This window comes from Cucurbita moschata, unplaced genomic scaffold (genome assembly GCF_002738365.1).
Source record: "Cucurbita moschata cultivar Rifu unplaced genomic scaffold, Cmos_1.0 Cmo_Scf00078, whole genome shotgun sequence".
Taxonomy (NCBI): domain Eukaryota; kingdom Viridiplantae; phylum Streptophyta; class Magnoliopsida; order Cucurbitales; family Cucurbitaceae; genus Cucurbita; species Cucurbita moschata.
The window spans coordinates 443,512-466,939 of record NW_019268594.1 but is presented as its reverse complement, the minus strand read 5'-3'; the positions used below and the strand labels follow the sequence as shown (position 1 = coordinate 466,939).

Here is a 23,428-nt window from a genome sequence, read left to right as displayed (position 1 = left end):
GGGAGGAAGGAGAATTAGAACCTGACCTTGAGGTTGAAACTGCGCTTGCATCTGAACCTGAATCGAATTGTGAACCCGAACCAGATCTGAAATCAAAAACTGGATGTGAAGCTGAATCGTTTCCTGAGAGTGAAGATAAATGGGTAGAAGAAAAGCATTTGGAGTCTAATAATGGTCAATGGGAGGTTGAAAGTGAGAATCTAGACCAAGTTCAGCAAGGCAGTGTTGTAATAGAAACTGAGTCCTTGGATGAGAGCATGGATGTGGCTAAAGAGATAGAAGCTAGCAGTGATGACGTTGGTTTATCAGAAAGTCGGGATGTATCGATTATTTTAGGGAATTATACCAAGGATGAACGTGATGTTGTGGCTGACGAAGGGGACAAATTAGAAAACAATTTGGTTGGTGAAAGAGAACAAGGTAAGTGGATGGATGACAAGAACTCGTTAGAATCTTCAGTTCAGTTGGATGACGAGTGCAAGGAAAGCAAGGGCATCGATCACGAAGTGAAGACCAGCGATTTTGATATATCAGATAAAGAGGTGGAAAAAGAAATGTCAGATCGAGAGACAACAAAAACTACTAAGGCACTTGCCAAAGTGAAGTTTGAACTTTTTCGTAAAGGCTCTCGGAGTTATTAAGAAATAAGCTTGCACTAAGTGAGGCTGTCAAAATTAATGGAGCTTATTTTAGATGAAATTAGTCAAAGTTGTTAAGTCAACCTCCTTATTAGAAGGAATAGTTTATTTGAGTTTTTGTAGGAGCTAGTATTTATTTTTGTTTAAATAGAAGCCTTTGGCCGAGTAAAACACCTGCCACATAGTTTATTTGAGTTTTTGTAAGAGCTATTTATAGGATTTATTTTTGTTTAAATAGAAGCCTTTGGCGGGCTAAAACAAAGCCACAGTAAACAGTTTATTATATTTCAATTGTTCCTGTATCACCCTCTTGAGTAATAATAATTTCATATTTACTCACACCTTTGAGCGTGAGATATTGTGACACGAGGAGAGCTGTCAGAAGCTTTCAGGATGAGAGAGAAACTGAATCAGAAATCACGTGGAATTGTGCGAAGAAGAAGACGATTGAGCGAATGTGAGGAACGAGAGGAAAAAAAGCCAAAAGAAAATGTTGGAAGAAGAAAATAACGGAAAAAGAGAGAGAGAGTATTTCAGATTATGAGCTAAAGAACATATGATTTTATTGTGATTGTTATATTTAAATAACCATTATATCCTAAAAATGGAAGAAAGTGGCGACTCAATTAAAGCCCTTCTCCTCAGCCACTCACCTTAATTGTGTGGCTTTAACAATAAAATAGAAATTCTTAACTTAAAAATAGGGATTTATCTACCAATCTCTTCCTAAATCCTATGGTATATATTTACCTTATTGTTTGAACTCCGATCTTCGAGCGGAGTTCTTCAAATTTCACCCGCGCCAGAGATTTGGTGAAGATATCTCCAAGCGGTTCCTCTGTTCGGGTGAAATCAATCTTGATGAGCCCCCGATCTGATTTCTATGTGCTTGCTCCGATCGTGCAAAACTGGATTTTTGATCAGGGAGATCGTAGCTTTGTTGTCCACGTATAGCATTGGTGGATCGCCTTCTCTTCCGATGAGTTCTTCCATCAGTCGCGCAAGCCAGACTCCCCGTGTTGCCGCCGTCGAAGCGGCGATGTATTCTGCTTCACAAGAAGACAAAGCAACTACATTTTGTTTAGTTGATTGCCAGCAGATCGCGCCACTTGAGAGGAAGTAAATCATCCCGCTGGTGCTCTTACGATCATCAACGTCACCAGCCATGTCACTATCATTGTAAATGAGCAGCTCAAGTTCTCATTTCCTCTCCTTGCGCAGTATCTCACACCCCAACCTTTGGTTTTGGCCACATAGTGCAAGATGTGCTTGACAGCCACTAGATGCTCCTCCCTAGGTCCTTCCATAAACCTACTCAAGAATCCAACGAAATAAGCAAGGTCAGGGTGTGTTTTTACCAGATAGTGCAGGCTCCTGACAATGCTGTGGTAATTGGTGGGGTCGAATACCGTCGTAGTACGGGCCTTCCTTAGCTGGAGTGGGGCCTCCAGTGACGTCCTTGTAGGGTTACTGTCCATTAGCCCAACTATGTTCAGCAGCTTCTTTGCATACGCACCTTGACAGATGGTGATGTCGGCAGTACTCTATTGCACTTCGATGTCGAAGCAGTAGCTAAGCACGCCAAGATTGCTCATCTTGAAGTTCTTTGACATCTCCCTCTTGAATCTCCCAAGAACTTCCATGTCGCCTCCAATGATTATGAGGTCGTCGACGTACACTCCCATGATCATCCGAGGAGAATTCTCCGGCTCGGTCCATGCGCAGCACTCGCATCTTCTTCCCGCATTCAGCCTCTACTCGCGCTTGAATTTGATTAATTGCCTCTACTGCTTCACTCTTCGCTTGTAGTAGGACCAGTCACATGAAGCGACATTTGTCATCGACCAACAGGAGAAAGAGGGTCTTTCCGTCTGGGGTGCAGGCTTGATGGGCCCGCAAATACCGTCGTGCACGAGCTCCAATGGCTCACTAGCGCGGTAGGACATCTAAGATGGAAGGGGGTGTGACTCTGTTTGCCGATGAGACACCCGTCGTAGCCTGTTCACTCCTTCGATTGCCGGCAAACCGTGCACCATCTCCTCCTTGTGTAGTTTTTGTAGAGCAAGAAAGTTCAGGTGCCCGTATCTTCCATGCACCTCCAAACTACTTTTTTTATCGTGGCTGAGAGGCTAACCGGTTGCTCTTTCTCCAACTCCAGGATGTAGAGGCGGTTTGTCGTGCGCCGAACTTGCGTGAGCAGCCGTTGATCTTGAGTAGCCCGCACTCGATGAAAATGTGGCAGCCGACCTCATCGAGTTGACCCAGGCTCACAAGGTTAGCCTTGAGCCTCGGGATGAAGTAGGCACCGGTTAGCTTGCGGTGCTCGCCTCCCTTGCTGACGAACAGGAAGGTGTCGCGCCCTTCGACGGAGCCATCACCGAGTTTTACCATCCCATGAATCCTCGAGTCGAGCTTGGAGAATGCAGATCTGGCCTCGATCATATAGTTTGTTGCCCCCGTGTCGAGGACCCATCGCTGGTGCTCGTGCTGCTCGCCCCTCTCGCCGATCTAAGCGAACACCTGCTCCTCCTTTAGTTGAATTGGCTCCCCAGCCAGTACCCTTTGTCACGCTCACGCCCAGCTGGAGCTCTTCCTCGGGATCTATCGACCCCTCACTGACAATCCTCACCTGAGCAGTTATGTTGTCGATTACTTCCGTAGATTTTGAATCGAAATTGGGGACATCGGGGACGTCGGATAGGATCGATGCGCTCACCATGAAAAGAGCCTGCTCTTCCTCCTCGGATTTGGCCACATGGGCCTTCTCCTTGTTCCTGAGCTTGCTCCAGCAATTCTTGCTCAGGTGGTCTTTCTTCCCGCAGTTCGAGCACTTGATCGGTCTGCCATCAGTCTACTTCTTCTTTTGATCCCTTTCTTTCTCACATGTGCGCCCCCGAGATTTCCATGACTTCTTACCGCCTTTGCCGCCGGAGAACCTGTTGCTCTAGAGCCGACTCTTCCTCCTCGGATTGGGCCACATGGGCCTTCTCCTTGTTCTTGAGCTTGCTCCAACAATTCTTGCTTAAGTGGCCTTTCTTCCCGCAGTTCGAGCATTAGATCGGCTCACCATCAGTCGACTCCTTTTGATCCTTTTCTTTCCCACGCGTGCGCCCTCGAGATTTCCATGACTTCTTACCGCCTTTGCCACTGAAGGACCGGTTGCTCTCTTCAAAATCGTCGTGGAGCTTCTGAGTTGCAAGATTTCCATGACTTCTTACCGCCTTTGCCGCTGGAGAACCTGTTGCTCTCACCGGAGTTGTCGGGGAGCTTCAGGCGTGCAAGCCATTCCTCCTCAGTGAGGAGTAGATGACCTTGCTTGTCGACAGCTAAAGCGGCATTCTTCTTCCGCTGCTCGACGTTACACAGTCTTCCGGTCACCTCTTCCACCGTTAGGTCGTTCACGATAAGTAATGTCTCGATTGAAATCGCGACTTTCTCGAGGTGATTGGAGGCAACCTGTAGCATCCTCTTCACGATTTTTGTTTCGTTGATGCTCCCATCGAGAGTGGTGATGCTGTTGGCGAGCCCCGTATCCGCATTGAAAAATCATCAACGGATTTTCCGTCCTTAAAGTGGATCTTCGAGAGCTTCTTTCACAGCTGCTCGATGTTGGACTCCCACATTCGCTGTACACCAACCTGGCGGGATTTGGTCCCCTCCCAGGCCGATTGCGCGGTGCGCTTGGTGAAAAGAAACGCTAGCATCTCTGGAGAGACAGGCCGCAGTATGGCAACGAATGCCAGCCGATCCTGTTTCTGTTACTTTATTCAGCGCTTTTCTATTTTTCTTCTCCCAACAAGTCCTTCCGCAATTTTGCTTCGTTAAAATTTCCTCACCAGCTGAATCTCTCAGTCAAAGATAACAGAGAGAAACTGAATCGAAAATCACGGGCGAAGAAGACGATCCATTCGGACCTAGGTCGAATATCCACCTGTAGTCCAACCTTCTATTAGACCGAGCAGATTCAAACCAAAACCCATAATTCAAATCCAGCGCCCACTTAAGCCCAATTGCAAGTTCACGAGCCACCTGACACTAGGCCTCATATCCTCAGCCCCTCCACACAGACAGTAAATAACTCGCGCAATCTTGGGAACTAGACTCGACCTAACTCCAACAACCTTCGTGCTCCAGCCCTACACGTGAGTGATGCACGACGACTCCTCGGCTTGGTCGTCTCCATCACCGCAACTCGACTCCTACTATAGCTCGATAGCTAAAAATCAAGTTATTCAACTTACTTTGGCATTTGGACATCGTTCCTTACGTATTGGACCCTCCCCAAGTTGAATATAACATTATTAAGGCAATTAAGGTTAGTATAATGTCTAATTTCCCAAATCAAATTGTATTAAGTTAGTAAATTAGAATTACTAAAGAAATTAGGTGAATATTATAATAGGACGAAACACCTCGACGATACTGGAAACAAACTTGAGGGAAGAAAACAAGTGAATTCAAGTTTATGGAGAACGTCGACTTAGGCCATCCAAATAAATGGCCTTATTATAGGCTCAATCGAAAGACTTATCTTATGTATGACGACACGTGCCAAGTGGCCCTTGCACGTGTCATGTATGGTTATATAATATGATAATGATGTGAATTGAAGTCACGTACTACTTCTATATTTTAAGTAAAGGCAAGGCATTCCTGTACGGCTGACGATGACATCACAATTAAAAACCATGATACATTCGTATGATAGTTATATTTAATTTCATAGATATTAGGTTCGTATGGGGCTTTACTGTTTTTACTTTTTTATTTACGTCTATTTTAACATTTCATTTGTATGGTTATAAAAACCTTTTATTAAACACGTAAGTTCATGATATTGATTTACTAAGACATTTTGAATGATTATTTTCAATCATGACTCGTACTAAATTTTTCTTTTCTTTCCATTTAAAGCGGTAATAAATTTTTATAATAAATTTTTTGTCAACCCATTTCATAATTTCAAAGTTATTTAACATCAACGTTTAAAACACAAAAATATTAAACTATTGACAAAATTTTGATGTCAACAAAAATATTAAAGTTCGATAGAAATATCTATAAACATCGATACTCATAGATAATTCACAAGAAAAAAATATTAAAAAATTAGATTAATAAATCAACATTTTACACTTTTAGAGAGAGGGAAAAGAGGAAGATGGGATTCCGACCTCAATACTGAATACTGAAATGTGAAATAGTGAATGTTATTGAAGTTGGTGATGTGAACTTGAGTACACTTGACGATATGAATCATTTGAAAAATAAACGGATTCGTTCTATCGTGGATCTCTTACAAGTTCAATATAAATTGGCTCTAGTTCGTTTAAAAAATATGGTTAGAGGAACTATATGTGGAGCAATTAGACATAAATTGATACCGACTCATCGAAATTTGGTAACTTCAACTCCATTTACAACTACGTTTGAATCTTTTTTCGAATTACACATATTATCTCAAGTCTTAGATCGAACTAATCCATTGACACAAATAATTCATGGGATCCTTAATTAATAATCTTAGTCTACCTAACTTAATTTAAAACCTAGTTGTCCCAAACACCAATAGGAAGAAAGAAAGTCTGTCACGAAATCTTTCTTAACCACATGGTTGTTCATGTAAAATGTGTTGGGTTTTATGTCCTAAAACTCATAGTTTGTAAACAAAGATATATTCTATTTTCAATAAAGTTATTATTGATGTTTATTCAGTAAAAATTGTTATTGAATAAAGTGAACTTTACGATCATTAATCTAAATCCAATAAACTAAGAACACTCTGGCTATAGTATGATTACTTGAACTATATGTAGAGACATAAGAGTGGATCAAGTTCAAGTATATAGTCAAAATGATCTATAGTATAAGGATAAGGCTGAGTACCTTATTCTGGGGACACTATGGATGCGGCCCACTTTTGTATATGATATAAACAATGTGATCACTAAATTGTGCATGTGGAGACATGTGAGTGGGGGCGTCCTATGCAATGAGTATTGCATAAGATCGGACCATGAAGAAAACCACTCTCACTTTATAAAGTCGTTTACTGTTGAGACTGATTTTCTTTTCATTCGATAACCTAGGTAACTCGGTTTTAATCCTGAGCTAACCATGAACTCCTGTTTATTCGGAATTATCCTTAGATTTGCATGGGTGAGAGTGGCTCTAGTTCGCCGACTCAACAGGCCTCCCATTTCAGGGGTAAGACTGGGTGAATGGCTGGGGATGTGGGGTGCAAGACGGAATTCACTCCTACCCACTTAGGGATAAAAGAAAGGTAGTTCCCTTAAGCACTGACTCCAGGTCTTGAACAAGGGGCCCCACCCTCTCATTGGCCTGAGAGGGATTTGGTTTACTGGTTGGACCACAAACCAATTGTTCATTAGAGGATCAGTGAGACATAAGAAACAAGAAGTAACTTCAGGGGTAAAACGGTAAATTGACCCAGCTCTAGTTACGAACAACCTGTGAAGGATCGACTTACTAATCATGGTTATATCAGATGGACAGAAATATATCTATAGTGAGGGGAGTGCAACTACTAGGCTATAGTGGAGTGTCCTAGTAGTTAACGAATGTTGGTTAACCAGGTTAATGAGTTTAATCGGTTAATCTTGGATCGTTGGAGCCCATGATCTATAGGTCCATTAGGTCCCTCTACTAGCTCATATCGGACTAAACCATAGAACAATGTGACGAGTGAGTTCGAAGTGTTCGAATTCAAATTAGGGAATATGCGTTACATATATACGATATATTTAATCGCAATTTTGTTTTATTTACGAATTAAACGAAAAGAGAGAATGTGAGATATTTAAATAAGATTTAAATATCTTAATCAATTATGTGTCGGAATTGATTGAGATTGGCATTTGAATTAATATTAAATATTAATTAAATAGTTTAATTAATCATTTAATGTTACTTTAATTTGAAATTCATTATTCAAATTAATTATTGAATTAAAATGAAGAAAGTCAAAATGTTGACTTTCATCTAATGGAAAAATCCATGTTAGTGGAATTTTGAGGTGTCAAAATTTGGTTTAACCAAACTTGCATGTTTGCCAAATAAACCCCACAAGTTTGAGTGGAATTTTGAGTGTCAAAATTTGGTTAACTCAAACATGCATGCTTGCCACATAATCCCAAACTCTTGAGTGGAATTTTAAGTGTCAAAATTTGGTGATCTCAAGTTTGCATGAACATGCAAACTTGACTCTTTAAATAGAGTGATCATGATACTTGGAGGGGATATTCTTCATCTTGATGAAAAACCTTGAGAAAAACTTCTCACAAACACTCTCTTTCACATATACAAAATCCCTCCCAAGTTTAGTCACTCACCGGATTCCACAATCCCGTTCTAAGGCCGGAGGATAGTGGAGAAGACACTAGTGGTGGTTCGAAACCGGTTCGTGAGGCAAAAGGAGTTTGAACTACAAAAGGTTAGTATTTAAACTCATTAAGTTTTAATACTTATGAACATGCTAGTAATTTACAATAATTGATGTTCTAAAAGTGCCTAAGATCCAAATTGCTTCCGCATGTGTTATATTAACACCATCAAAATGTGCTATAAATAAGCTTGTTGTATTCCACCATTCCTACTATAAGCATAGCATTATGGCTTGGAGGACCAATAGGAAGAAAGAAAGTCTGTCCCGAAATCTTTCTTAACCACATGGTTGTTCATGTGAAATGTGCTATAAATAAGTTTGTTGTATTCCACCATTCCTACTATAAGCATAGCATTATGGCTTGGATTTGAGCGTGTTGTGCCGTAAAGCTATAACCTTCAATGCTTTGATACCACTTGTTGTAGCGAAAGGGGAAGCCAAATCGATCGCACTCACACACCTACAAACAGAAATTAAATAAAGAGACACAAAGGTTTATGTGGTTTAGAGAGAAGAAATTCTCTTACATCCACAAGTGTTTACAAGCGAAAATCTCACCCTCACACTACAAAGTATCTCTTACAAACTTACAGACAAATACAAAATAACAATGACTTCACATGACTACACACGTGACCCAAATTTCACTAGGCAAATACAAAATGACAATGACTTCACATAAACCCAGCACAGAGCTAGACAAGCCTTTATTATAGGCATAGCAATACTAATGTTTATACCTCAACCAAATATAAGAATATTGATAAAAATAGTTATGAACTAAATGAGATTTAATAACCGAAACAAATGAGAATTATGACAATTTATCTTCATGACAATTTACAAAAATCTCGACCTTGTCAGAAGATTCTCAAGCAGATAAACGATTTGGCTGCCATCAAAACAACATGCTACTTCTTTCGTCTAATGTTGATCAGATCCAAGCAATGTTGGAACTTTTCACGAGTAACTATCAAATTCCCTCCTTCCAAAGTGATATGATAGCCATTCCCATCCAAAACACCAAGGAAATCAATTTAAGAAATCTTAGTTAGGGACATACCTCACATCATACAAAGATTTCTTCCATCTACATATCAAATGTTGTTGTCCAACTACTCGAAAACCAACCGGTTATGTCATATATATTTCTTCTTCCAAATCTGCATACAAGAAAATAATTTTTCATAACAAGTAGTGCCAGCTCAAAATTAAACTGAGCAACTAAAGCCAACAATATCTGAATGGAGGGAGATTATCGCAAATCTTGAAAAATATGATTTCTAAGAACAAATAAGCAAGCTCACATGGAGAAACTTGTCTTCGATACTTGATGGTGAGTGTGAGCACGTTGGTCGATGATGTTAAGTATTTCAAAATATCCCAAATACCCAAACTTGGTACGTCGTAATGCCACAACCTTCAATACTCTGATACCACTTGTTGTGTGTCGTAAAGCCACAACTTTCATTTCTTTGATACCACTTGTTGTAGCAGAATGCCACAACGAAAATGTTATGATACCCAATTGTTGTAGCGAAAGTAAAAATAAGATCGATTGCACTCACACACCCATAAACAAAACTTAAACAAAGAGACACAAAGATTTATGAGGTTCGGAGAGGAGAAATTCCCCTATATCCACGAGTGGTAGCCAATCTTAATAATCAAAGTGTTTACAAGTGAATATCTCACTTTCATATCAAAGTCTCTCTTAACAAATTTCCTCCCAATTCCCTTTAGTCAAATACAAAATAACAATGACTTCACATGACTTTACACCTAACTCAAATGCCACTAGACAAATACAAAATGACAATGACTTCACATAGATCTTCGATGCTGTTCGTTCAGCTTAGAGAAGTGGCAGTATTTTCCAAGATAGATCTTCAATCAGGGTATCTTCATATTAAGATTAAAGAAGGGGATGTGTCGAAGACAGCATTCATAATAAGGTACGGTCATTATGAGTTTGCGGTGATGTTGTTTGGTCTCACTAACACCCTAGCAGTATTCATGGAGTTAATGAATAGAGTATTAAAGGAGTGTCTAGACATGTTTGTTATCGTGTTCATAGACGACATCCTACTGTACTCAAAGACTATCAGGAATACCAAGAGCACCTTCGAAAAGCCCTAACCATTTTGAGAGAGAACAAGTTGTACACCAAATTCTCCAAGTGCGAATTTTGGCTACGAAAAGTCTCGTTTTTAGAACACATGATGTCGAAAGATGGAATCTCGGTAGACCCCACCAAGATTGAAGCGGTCACTAAGTTGGATCATCTGACCACCGTTACGAAGGTGTGAAGTTTTCTAATATTAGCAGGATACTACCGACGATTTGTACAAGACTTTGTTAGGATAGCCTCGCCACTCACACAATTGACGAAGAAGCGTGTTCCATTTATATGGAATGATGCATGTAAGACAAACTTTTGAAACTTAAAAATAGAGGTTAGTGCATCCCTAGTGCGGACTGTACTAGAGAGCTAAGGATATACTAAGGATATGTGATTTATAGTGAGCTTAAAGTACTAAATAACTGTTTTACCTAACCTAACCTAGGCTAGGAAGGACAACTAGACTAGTAAGTTTTTTTTTTTTTTTTAAATTAAAGCGGCAGAAATTTCATATCTTTTTGCACGACCAATGGGAGTTTTTTATTTTTTATTTATTTTATTATTATTATTATTATTATTGTCTATGGGCGATTGAAGAGTACTTAATGTTGAATAGCAAGTCTTCGATAAATTATTTAGATTTTTTTTTAAATGGAATGTTCAATTTTTTTTATTTTTTAATTCTCGAACCAATAGTAGAAATTCAAAGTAAGTTATTTAACATCAACATTTAAAACATTAACGTTGACAAAAATATTTAACATCAACATTTAAAGATAAATTCGTGACATCACCTTAAGTTAACCAGGTAATTAATTTTACTGTTAGAGTTAGATAACTGAATGATGTATGATGGTGTATGTCTCACAACCCCTACTTGCATCATATTATTTATGTTGTGTATGTGCTCTATGTAATAACATATGATGCTATGATATGTATGCATGTGATATCTATTACGCCATGAATGAAATTAATTACTATGTACGTCATTTTATGTATTGACGTGTAAAGCTATGTGATGGATCATGGGATGACTGTCATGTATATGTGATGCATATATGTACTATGTCATGGATGAAAGGAAAAAGAGAATGATGTTAATGTTATGCTATGAATGAAAATCATGGGGACCTCATGCATGTATGTATGTCATGTGCATAGGGATACTTCTCCGTTATGTTATGCTAGTACGAACGTGTACCATCAATATGTATGTTCGTCATGATATCATGTGGACCTCATGCATGTATGTATGTCATGTGCATAGGGATACTTCTCCGTTATGTTATGCTAGTACGAACGCGTACCATCAATATTTATGTTCGTCATGATATCATGTGGACCTCATGCATGTATGTATGCCATGTGCATAGGGATACTTCTCCGTTATGTTATGCTAGTACGAACGCGTACCATCAATATTTATGTTCGTCATGATATCATGTGGACCTCATGCATGTATGTATGCCATGTGCATAGGGATACTTCTCCATTATGTTATGCTAGTACAAATGCGTACCATCAATATTTATGTTCGCCATGATATCATGTGGACCTCATGCATGTATGTATGTCATGTGCATAGGGATATTTCTCCGTTATGCTATGCTAGTACGAACGCGTACCATCAATATTTATGTTCGTCATGATATCATGTGGACCTCATGCATGTATGTATGTCATGTGCATAGGGATACTTCTCCGTTATGTTATGCTAGTACGAACGTGTACCATCAATATGTATGTTCGTCATGATATCATGTGGACCTCATGCATGTATGTATGTCATGTGCATAGGGATACTTCTCCGTTATGTTATGCTAGTACGAACGCGTACCATCAATATTTATGTTCGTCATGATATCATGTGGACCTCATGCATGTATGTATGCCATGTGCATAGGGATACTTCTCCATTATGTTATGCTAGTACAAATGCGTACCATCAATATTTATGTTCGCCATGATATCATGTGGACCTCATGCATGTATGTATGTCATGTGCATAGGGATATTTCTCCGTTATGCTATGCTAGTACGAACGCGTACCATCAATATTTATGTTCACCATGATATCATGTGAACATTTCCTTTTTCTGCAGCATTCGGTGTTGCGTTAATGCAGCCTGACCAAGTCAGGTCCAGGAGGTACGTATACGAGCCTGCTTGGTGGGTCCATGTGCGCGTACATGGGTTGTATGAGGAGAAGTACACACATTCAACCTTGCCTGGAACTTAAAGGAACAGTCCCAATCATGTTATGTGTGTGATTACATTACTAACTCCAACATTGGAGTGACTTATTGAGTATTTCTTAAAACACTCATGTCATGTGCTACCTCTATATTTTTCAGGTAAAAGTTAAACCTCTTGCATGGTTGATGGTGAATACTGGAAAGCCATGGAAGTCAAGACAGGGCAATAGTATGCATTGATTTTCATTTAGTAGTTGATAGGTGGTTTGTTCATATTTCATATTAAAAGACAGATGTTTCAAATTTCTTGTTTTGAATTAGATGGGCAAGTCCATGGCTTCATTTTAAAGTGTTTATTATGAACTTCTACCTATATTATTTAAGGCAGGCAGGAAAAAAAAATTACGCCGTCGCTGAAAAACGCGAGATTTCTTGCGAGGCATTGGAGATCTCGCGTTTTCAACTAACCCGCAATCCCTACAATAAACAAAATGCAACAGCCACTCCTTATAACTCACCTGCAATAAAAGAGAACGTGAGACACAGGTCGAATATGCACCTATAGTCTAACCTTCCATTTGACCCAGCAAATACAAACCAAAACTCATAATTCAAGTCTAGCGGCCACTTAGCCCAATTGCATGGTCACGAGACACCTGACGCTAGGCCTGATATCCTCAACTCCTCCGCACAGACAGTAAACAACTCACACAAACTCGAGAACTCGACCCGACCCAACTCCTACGACCTTCGTGCTCCAGCCCTACACGCGAGTGATGCATGGCGACTCCTCGGCTTGGCCAGCTCCATCAATGGGGCTTGGCTCCAATTGCGGCTCGATGGCTAAAAATCAAGTTATTCAGCTCACTTGGGCCTTTTAGACATTGTTCCCTATGTTTTTTACCCTCTCAGAGCTGAATTTAACCTTATTTAAGGTAATTAAAGTCAATATAATGTCTAATTTCCCAAATCAAGTTGTATTAAGTTAGTAATTAGAATTTCTAAAGAAATTAGGTGAATGTTCTAATAGGGCGAAACACCTCAATGATACTTGGAACAAACTTGAGGGACGAAATCAAGTGAATTCAAATTTATTGAGAATGTCGACTTAGGTCATCCATGTAAGTAGTCTTGTTATAGGCTCAATCGAAAACTTATGTTATGTATGACGACACGTGCCAAGTGGTCCTTGCACGTGTCATGTATGCTTATATAATACAATAATTACGTGAATTGAAGTCATTTACTACTTCTATATTTCAAGTAAAGGTAACCGACTCTATTTTAGCATTTCTTTTGTATTCTTTTAAAGACCTTTTATTAAACATGTAAGTCCATAATATTGACTTCCGAAGACATTTTGAATGATTATTTTTACATAAGAAGTCATGTGATGTATACGGTAGCGACTTTAAGCTAGCAGAAATTTAAGGTTGTTACATGTAGTAAGGCCATGAATATAGACAAGAAAAATTAGGAACGTTACAGATACTATGAGAAAAGGTGTATATATGTAACCCACTTACATATCACACTACAAAGGATATAGAAAGGAAAAAGGTCAATTATTCTAAAACAAAATGTTTTTCATATTTTTTATTTCACCATGTGTAATTAGTGTTATGAGCTTTTTACCTATGAGAAAAGTTTTTACCTAAGTATTATAGAGGCTAGTAAGGACAGCTAGATTAGTAAGTTTTTATTTTTATCTTTCAATTTAAAACGGTAATAAATTTTTTTTGTCTGCCTAGCTAAGCTAGGCTAAAATCTCCTCTAGTTATAGCTTCATAGACACTTACAAAATCAACCCATTTAATAATTTTTGAATGTGCGAAATTCAAAGTTATTTAACATCACCATTTAAAATATTTTCGTTGACAAAATGTTGAAATCCCGAATTTCATGAAAATTTTGATAACAAAAATATTAAAGTCTCATGTTTATAAATATTTATAAACATCGATACTCATAGATACTCATAGGAAGATGGGATTCCGACTTCAATATTGAATACAAAAATTGTTGACCGTCACTGAACATACTTAAATAGTGAATGTTATTGAAGTTGGTGACGTGAAGTTTGTTACACTTATATGAATCATTTGAAAAATAAACGAATTTGTTCTGTCGTGGATCTTACAAGATCAGTACAAAGTGGCTCTAGTTCGCTTAGAAAATATGGTTAGAGGAACTATATGTGGAGCAATCAGACATAAATTGGTACCGATTCCTCACAATTTGGTAACTTCAACTTTATTAATAACTACGTTTTGGATCTTTTTTTTTTTGGATTACACACATTATCTCAAGTTTTAGATCAAACTAATCCATTGACACAAATAGTTTATGAGATCGTTAATTAAAAATCTTTGTCCCAAACACCAATAAGAAGAAAGAAAGTCTGCCACGGAATCTTTCTTAACCACATTGACTGTTCAAACATAGCATTATGGCTTCGATTTAAGTCTGTTGTGCCGTAAAGCTACAACCTTCAATGCTTTGACACCACTTGTTGTAGTGGAATGCCACAACCAAAATGCTTTGATACCCAATTGTTGTAGTGGAATGCCACAACCAAATTGTTCCTAATACCTAATTGTTGTAGCGAAAGCGGAAGTAAGATTAATCGCACTAAACACACCCACAAACAGAACTTAAACAAAGATTTACGAGGTTCGAAGAGAACAAATTCCCTTACATCCACATGTGGTAGCCAATCTTAATAATCAAGGTGTTTACAAGTGAATATCTCACTCTCACACTGCAAAGTCTTTCTTACAAATTTCCTCCAAATTGCCTCTAGTCAAATACAAAATAACAATGACTTCACATGACTCCACACCTAACCCAAATGCCACTAGGCAAATATAAAATGACAATGACTTCCCATGACTCCATATGACTCCACACCTCAAAACAACGCTACACAAACCTTTATATAGGCATAACAATACTAATTCTTGTACATGAACTAAATAAATAAGAATATTAACCAAAATTGTTATAAACTAAATGAAATTTAATACCTAAAATAAATGAGAATTATGACCATTCATCTTCATCTTCGTGATAATTTACAGAAAGAAAGTCGGTCACGTTACTCATGTAAATGCGCTATAAATAAGTTGTTGATTTCCATTACTCCTACCACAAACATAGCATCATGCCTTCGATTTCAGCCTTTATCGTTATATTCATCCTTCTTGCTTTCCTCCTACACTCATGGCTGTCCAAAATGAATATCAAAAAGTTGCCTCCGGGTCCAAAAGGATTCCCCATTATTGGTACCATCCATCTATTGAAAAAGCTTGTTCATAGAGATCTTCATCACTTATCTCAACTCTACGGTCCCATAATGCACATGAAATTGGGACTCAAATCCACTATTATTGTGTCTTCCTCTCATGCTGCTGAGCTCTTCCTCAAAGCCCATGACCCAGTTTTTGCAGGCCGCCCAATTCGTTTAACCTTCAACCAACTGAGTTACCACCAAAAAAACATAGCCTTTGCTCAATATGGCCCTTATTGGCGCAATATGCGCAAAATATGCATACTTCAATTGTTTACAACTCTCAAAATGAACTCTTTTACGTCAATGAGAAGAGAAGAGGTTGGTTTGTTGATTGATCATCTTCAAGAGGCTGCAAAAATGCATGGTGTTGTGGATCTTAGCTCTAAAATCTCGTCTCTTATTGCTGATGTGATTTGTAGAATGGTGTTTGGGAGAAAATTTGTAGAGGAAGAGTTTAAGGCTTCCATACATGAGGCCACTCTCTTGGTTGGAGCTCCTAACTTGGGGGATTTTATTCCTTTTATCTCAATGCTTGATCTCCACGGGTTAGGACGTCGTGCAAAAGGTGTTACTAAAGTCTTTGATGGATTCCTTGACATCATTATTAAACAACATCTCGAGTCCAATGACGAAAATCGAACAAAGAGTTGTTTTCTAGATGTTTTGTTGGATTCCAAGATTGATCACTCGAGTATCAAAGGCGTAATTATGGTCTGTAAACTTCATTTGTTCATGATTTTGTAAAGTATATTTAGTTTTGAATTATGGTTTACTGTATGTATCATATTTGACTCTTTATTACCGACAAATATTTTGTATGATTGAGGATATCTAGCCTTCCCTTCCATTACGTTTAACGTAGGTACTATATTTGACCATTTAGTATAAGCAAATATCTAGATATTTGCTTTTCGGCTTACCATAATTATCATATTTGCCCTTTTATTATAGTCAAATATCTTGTGTGATTGAGGAGATTTAGCCCTTCCATTACGGTTTAACATAGGTATCATATTTGATCATTTATTATAAGCAAATATCTCGATATTTGCTTTCCATTACGGCTTACCATAATTATCATATTTGCCCTTTTATTATAGTAGTATGCTCTTTTATTATAGTCAAATATATTGTTTGATTGAGGATATTTAGTCTCCCATTATGGCTTACTATAATTACCATATTTAACTCTTTATTATAGTCAAATATATCGGGCTTACCATAGTTATCATATTTGTTCTTGCTCTACAGTCAAATAGTTATCATATTTAGTTTAATATAGGTACTATGTTTGACTTTTTATTATAGACAAATATCTAGATATTTAGATTAGTCTTCCATTCAGATTTAATATAGGTACTATATTTGACTTGTTATTATACACAAATATTGATATTTGTATTCATTACCATGTATCATAATTATCATAAGACAAATATCTTATATCCATTTATTACTATTTTCACATCCTTCGTAATTTATTTGATTCTGTAAATGATTATAAACAAAGAACGTTTACTATCATTTAGTCATCTTAGCAAATTTTTTCTTTCTTTTTTTTTTTTTCTGGTTTTGTAGGACTTGATTATTGGAGGAGTGGATAGCTCAAGAACTGCAATCGATTGGGCATTATCCGAGCTAATCAAGCATCCCCATGCAATGAAGAAGGTACAAAAGGAATTAGAAAACGTGGTTGGTTTAGGCAAAATGGTGGAAGAATCAGATTTGAGAGAGCTGAAATACTTAGAGATGGTCATAAAGGAGACCTTTAGAATGCATCCTCCCATACCATTAATTCCACGCATGTGTATTGAAGATTGTATTGTCAATGGGTATCATATTCCTAAGAATTCCGAGGTACTAATAAACAAATGGGCAATTGGACGAGATGCATGTGTTTGGTTTGATCCTCAAACTTTTTTCCCCGAAAGATTTGCGGATAGAAAAATGGATATGAGAGGGAAAGATTTTCAATTGCATCCATTTGGGTATGGGCGCAGAAGTTGTCCCGGAATGCAATTAGGATTGGTTTTGGTTCAATTGGTTGTTGCTCAATTGGTGCATTGCTTTGATTGGGAGCTTCCAGATGGTATATCACCAAGTGAATTGGATATGACGGAACAATTTGGTTTAACTTGTACCAGAGCTCATAATCTTAGCATCATTCCCATCGGTCGTGCTCCTAATTGAGTTTTTTTAGTTTATTTCGATGTAATAGTTCTAATAGCTTTAAGAAATAAAGTTAATGTAGAATTGTAAGCGTAGGTTGTTTCTTTTGTTTGGTTTTAAGTCCGATTTTTATTTTATCAATCCAATATAACAATTTTTTCAAAAAGAAAGAACGATAAAGGGAGCAAATATGAATTTGTTAGATCATGCAAAAACGTACACACTCGCGCACACACTCGAACCATATGAGTACAAAGAACAAGTGATAAAAAATGGAAAGAAAAATATTGGCTAACGGCTTCTATGGATGACTTTAGTGTTTTACTGTAAACTGTTGTATACTAAATATAACCATTTTCCATATATAATTTTATTTTCTATAACAATTGAATAAGCTATGAATAGAGAGCAAGTTCCATATTACAACTATTTTTATTTGGAAACTGATACAGTGACCATCTTCACTAACTTATGTTGTTTTGTGATGATAGGTCGAGTTTCTCACCAACTCTATGACACCCTAACTATCTATATAATGAATCTTCTCGTGCTACTTCTTGCTCCATTCTTCTAGATAGTCTATCATGCATATCATCTTCTTTCCGGCTTCAACTATTGCCATGTACAACCTCAATAGATAAAAGAGCAATGCATTTATGAAGCCTAGACATCCTATCATCTATAGCTTGTTTTGGCATTTTGGACATTGTTCCCTATGTTTTGGACCCTCCCAACGTTGAACTTAACCTTATTTAAGGCAGTTAAGGTCAATATAATGTCCAATTTCCTAAATCAAGTTGTATTAAGTTAGGAAATTATAATTGTTAAAGAAATTAGGTGAATGTACTGAGATATGATATTTGGAGATATATTTTAATAATTAGTTAAGACTATATTTGAGATATTTTGGGAGTTGTTAGTAGTATATTTTATCTTATATTTGATTAACAGTATACTTTATTTATTTACAAGATTTAGTTAGTTATATATTTTTCCTATTTTTAGGTATTAGTCGATAGTTTGTATCCTATTTGAACATGGTAAACAGGAATGAAGATCGTACTTTCGATCCCAATTCTATTTCTATTTCTCATTCTTAACAGAATATTCTAATAGAGCGAAACACATCGACAATACTTGGAACAACTTCGAGAGACAAAATCAAGCGAATTCGAGTTTAGGCTAAGGTCATCCAAGGAAATGGCCTTACTATAGGCTCGATCGAAAGACTTACCTTATGTATAACGACACATGCCTAGTGGCCCTAACACGTGTCATATATGTTTATATAATATAATAATAATATGAATTGATATGATATGATGATGTATTATGATGAAGTGAATTGATAAATATAATGGTGTATTATGATGATGTTATGATGATATGATGATACACTGGAACGATGATGCCTGATGACATGATTACATAAGATGTATAGTCATGATGTGACATAATATGATAATATTTCATATTATGATGACGTACATGTATAGATGCCATGTTGCATTATGATGAAGAGAGTTTTTGATACACAACCCCTATAATGTTATAAATGATGAATGTATGGAAGTTTATACATGCATATTGTAATATGTGAAGGATGTGTGGGGGTTTTTTCACATGAATAATTTAAGATGAAGAGTATAGGGGCCTCATGCATATTGTATGTTCATTTACATCGGGTTACTTCTCCTTTATGATGATGAGTACGAATGCGTACACTATAATGATGATGATGATCATCGTGTCTTGCATGATATTCAAGAATTTGCTGTACCTCTAGACGTCCGGCTACAGCCAACTTGCCTAACTATGATGGGCCTAGAGGGTGCAAATCGCCTGGTGGACTCATGCTCGCATGTGTGGGTCATGTGTAGGAAAATATTACACATCCAATTTGTTCAAACTAGAGGCCACCTCTACGAGGGTTTTAAATGATAGGTTTCTAATCATGTTTTGCATGTGCTTGCATTCCCAGCCCCAATAGTAGGTCACTCACTCAGTATTTCTTAAAATACTCAAGTCATGTGCTACTTCTATCTTTCAGGCAAAGGCAATGAACCACTGTAAGGCTGACGACGACATCACAGTGAAAGACCATGACATATGCATAGAGTAGTTGTATTTAATTTCGTAGAAGTTAGATTAGCATAGGGCTTTACTGTTTTCATTTTTTATTTATGTCTATTTTAACATTTCTTTTGTATTGTTTAAAGACCTTTTATTAAATATTTAAGTCCAACATATTGTTTTATGAAGACGTTTTGAATGATCATTTCCGCATAAGAAGTCACGTGATGTACACGGTAGCGACTTTAGGTTAGTAGAAATCTAGGGTCGTTATAGTTGGTGTCGGAGCTCTAGGTTATATATTTTGTAGAGAAAAGGAATAATCCGCCACCCGATCAAAAAGTCGATTAGCCACTAGCTTATGAGGTAGACTTGACATGTTCCATAGCCCACCGTTGATGCTCCGTGACCATTTAGGATGTCATGCATAAGATAAGAAAAGAAATGTCATTGATTGCGTATACGGTTATTGCTTGCTCATTATCAAATATAACTTATGATTGAATTTGATAGCATTGATTATATTATCGTTGAAGCATGTTGGTTGACTTGATTGTATGTTTATGAAGACATCATGCTCACCTAATTGTATTATTATGATATATAATACGAAGTGATTTATGTTAGCGAATACTAGACTTAGGAAAAATTATATGTTGGTTCTAGAACCATGTTGCCTAGTTGACGTCAAGGAAGGAGACGACCCCCTGTTAGAGGAAGGGGTAATGGTAGAGAGAGTCCAACTCGTGAGGACTCCGTAACTTGAACAAATGCAACTCCCATTAACACCAACGGCTAGAATAGACCCCACGACGACCTAGATGTGGGAATCATTCCAAGCCATGATGCATACAATGGTGGCCACCCAGCAAGCCAATAACTTACAATCTACACGAGAGGCAAGGTATTTACGGGATTTTAAACGGTATGACCAGCACACCTTTAGAGGAACGTGCCAGTATAGATTGTTACAAGAAGGAGGTAGTATTCTCACAGTCGTCCGTATGGCACTGGCAAAGTTAAACTCAAGGCGCAATTAAAAGACTTGCTAGAGTTTCATCTGCCCTTGTGTATCTCCTTGGGGTGCGCCGATGCTGTTTGTCAAGAATAAAGATGGTAAATAATAAGGACTCACTTCCTCGTATTAAAGATTTGTTCGACCAACTTAGAGAAGTGACGGTATTTTCAAGATAAATCTTTGATCAGGGCACTTCCAGATTAAGATTAAAGAAGGGGATGTGTCGAAGACAGCATTCAGAATAAGGTACGGTCATCGAGTTTGCGGTGATGTCGTTTGGTCTCACTAACACCCCAGTGGTATTCATGGAGTTAATAAATAGAGTATTAAAGGAGTGTCTCGACATGTTTGTTATCGTGTTCATAGACGACATCCTAGTGTACTCAAAGACTATCAGGAATACCAAGAGCACCTTCGAAAAGCCCTAACCATTTTGAGAGAGAACAAATTGTACGCCAAATTCTCCAAGTGTGAATTTTGGCTACGAAAAGTCTCGTTTTTAGAACACGTGGTGTTGAAAGATGGAATCTTGGTAGACCCCACCAATATTGAAGCGGTCACTAAGTTGGATCATCTGACCACAGTTACGGAGGTGTGAAGTTTTCTTGGATTAGCGGGATACTACTGACGATTTGTGCAAGACTTTGTTAGGATAGCCTCATCGCTCACACAGTTGACGAAGAAGGGTGTTCCATTTGTATGAGAAGATGCATGTAAGACAAACTTCTGAAACTTAAAATATAGGTTAGTGCATCCTTAGTGCATACCATACTAGAGAGCTAAGAAGGATAACTCAAGATAACTCATGGAGAGGATCCTACCAGAACAAATACAATCGACACCCTCGGCCTATTTCATGTGCAAGGGGGCCCATAAAGCATCTGAGTACCCATAAAGCCTTGTACAAACTGATGGTATATGATATCTCATTCACATGAATCATTTGTAAATATTACAAAATGATTAACTAAGACACTCGGAATAGACTGTCACCTCTAATCATGATGTGGGGATTGAAGCGCCCTCCTTTCTCTTCTTGTGCCAGTAGTTTGATTATAGGCGAGGAATGTGCTTATTACCGCGAGCTCTACACAATCAATCGAATCATATAGATATCCCTTCAGCACAACATAGGTCATCGAAAGGATCTCGGAGACCCATCAAAGCACAAAAAGCCAAAATCGTTTAGAAAATAGATTCCTATTCAAAAAGTGCATAACGGTCTCAGGGTAATTTTTCAGATAACGGGTGAGGTAAATTGTAAATTATATAATTATTAAATAATAAAATATTAATTATTGGACAAAAACACTCCCTTGTAAACATTTTCCGGGGAGATTTCTGTGAACCACAAGGGAATGGAAACATGGAGATTGGAGAACATTAACAGCCAACGGCTTCCTTTCACTTTAATCGCATATTTCATTTCCTTTCCACTTCCTCCGCTGCCTGAACAGCAACAGGTCCGAGAAAAAAATCTCTCATATGGCAGCTCCACTGGTCGAAGGCGCAGCCGCCGCAGCTCTCCGATCGGTAATGAATCGAGCTCGGCAGGCGGCTGAGCGCTCTGGTCGCCGTTTCGATCAGGTCCGAGTCGTCGCAGTCTCGAAGACAAAGCCTGTGTCTCTCATTCGCCAAGTCTACGACGCCACACACCGCTGCTTCGGTGAGAACTACGTTCAAGAGATTATCGATAAAGCTCCTCAGGTGCCTTTTATTTTTCTAGGGCTTCGATTTGATTTATGTCTTTGAATGCGCCATTTACGTCTGTCTATGCCTCTCTTTGCTTTCAGCTTCCTCAAGACATTGAATGGCATTTTATTGGGCATCTGCAGAGCAACAAAGTTAAATCGCTTCTGGGTACAGTCGGTCCTCTGTTCTCTTCTTCCATCGGCTTATTGTAGAGTTCTTGTTTGGAATTTCTACTTTAGAAGAATCTACTCAAGGATTAATGATTTTCTTGATTCTTTCTATTGTTTTTGAAAATCTTGGTTAGATTAAAAGTTTCGGGATTGAAAATTGTGTCTAATTTGTGCTTAAACTCTAAAAATGTCTAAATGTTCCCTAAATTTAGAAGTGTATAAGGAATTTCAATTGTATCTAACTGCTCATGCTATTTGAGACACTAAAAGTTCAAAGATTTGATAGAAAGTGAAAGCTTAGGAGCGTATTAGAAAATGCGACTTATTAACACAAAATTGAAAGTTTGGAATGTGATCTATTAGACACAAACTGTGGAAGTTGGAAGTTCAGGACAGTAACTCAACAATAAATCTTACATAACAGAAAGCTTCTCTGCTAGCTGCTTTTATATTGTACGAAACTCTGTTAACCTCTAGACCTTGCAACTAAAAATATAGGAATTCTTGTGGAAAACAGTGATTGAATTGTAAAATTCACATTTTCAGCATGAGATCATTCTTTGTTGTTCATATCACATTTAGAAGTAAACTATTATATCATTTGCTTACAGAGGTGTTCCCCCCCCCCCCCCCCCCCCCCCCCCCCCCCCC

General features: G+C 37.9%; 2 protein-coding genes across 2 annotated transcripts in view; both read left to right on the top strand.

Annotated features, from left to right (window-relative positions):
• The first annotated feature begins 15,526 nt into the window (after window positions 1-15,526).
• On the top strand, window positions 15,527-17,860 carry LOC111438620 (cytochrome P450 CYP736A12-like). The gene is made up of 2 exons (XM_023076497.1): window positions 15,527-16,366; window positions 17,234-17,860. The coding sequence occupies exons 1-2, from the start codon at window positions 15,527-15,529 to the stop codon at window positions 17,843-17,845; spliced, it is 1,452 nt and encodes a 483-aa protein (XP_022932265.1). The 3' UTR covers window positions 17,846-17,860.
• Window positions 17,861-22,227: 4,367 nt separating this feature from the next.
• LOC111438642 (pyridoxal phosphate homeostasis protein) overlaps window positions 22,228-23,428 on the top strand; it is a 5,705-nt gene continuing 4,504 nt past the window's right edge. Inside the window, exons 1-2 of the mRNA XM_023076520.1 lie at window positions 22,228-22,622; window positions 22,709-22,775. Coding sequence (XP_022932288.1) covers window positions 22,401-22,622; window positions 22,709-22,775 — 289 coding nt within the window. The 5' untranslated portion in view covers window positions 22,228-22,400. The remainder of the gene's footprint in view (window positions 22,623-22,708; window positions 22,776-23,428) is intronic.

Excerpts from the sequence above, each read along its gene's own strand:
- LOC111438620 (XM_023076497.1), top strand. The coding sequence starts at position 15,527 with ATGCCTTCGATTTCAGCCTTTATCGTTATATTCATCCTTCTTGCTTTC. Across the intron at positions 16,367-17,233 it reads GTATCAAAGGCGTAATTATG|GACTTGATTATTGGAGGAGT; the intron begins GTCTGTAAACTT and ends CTGGTTTTGTAG.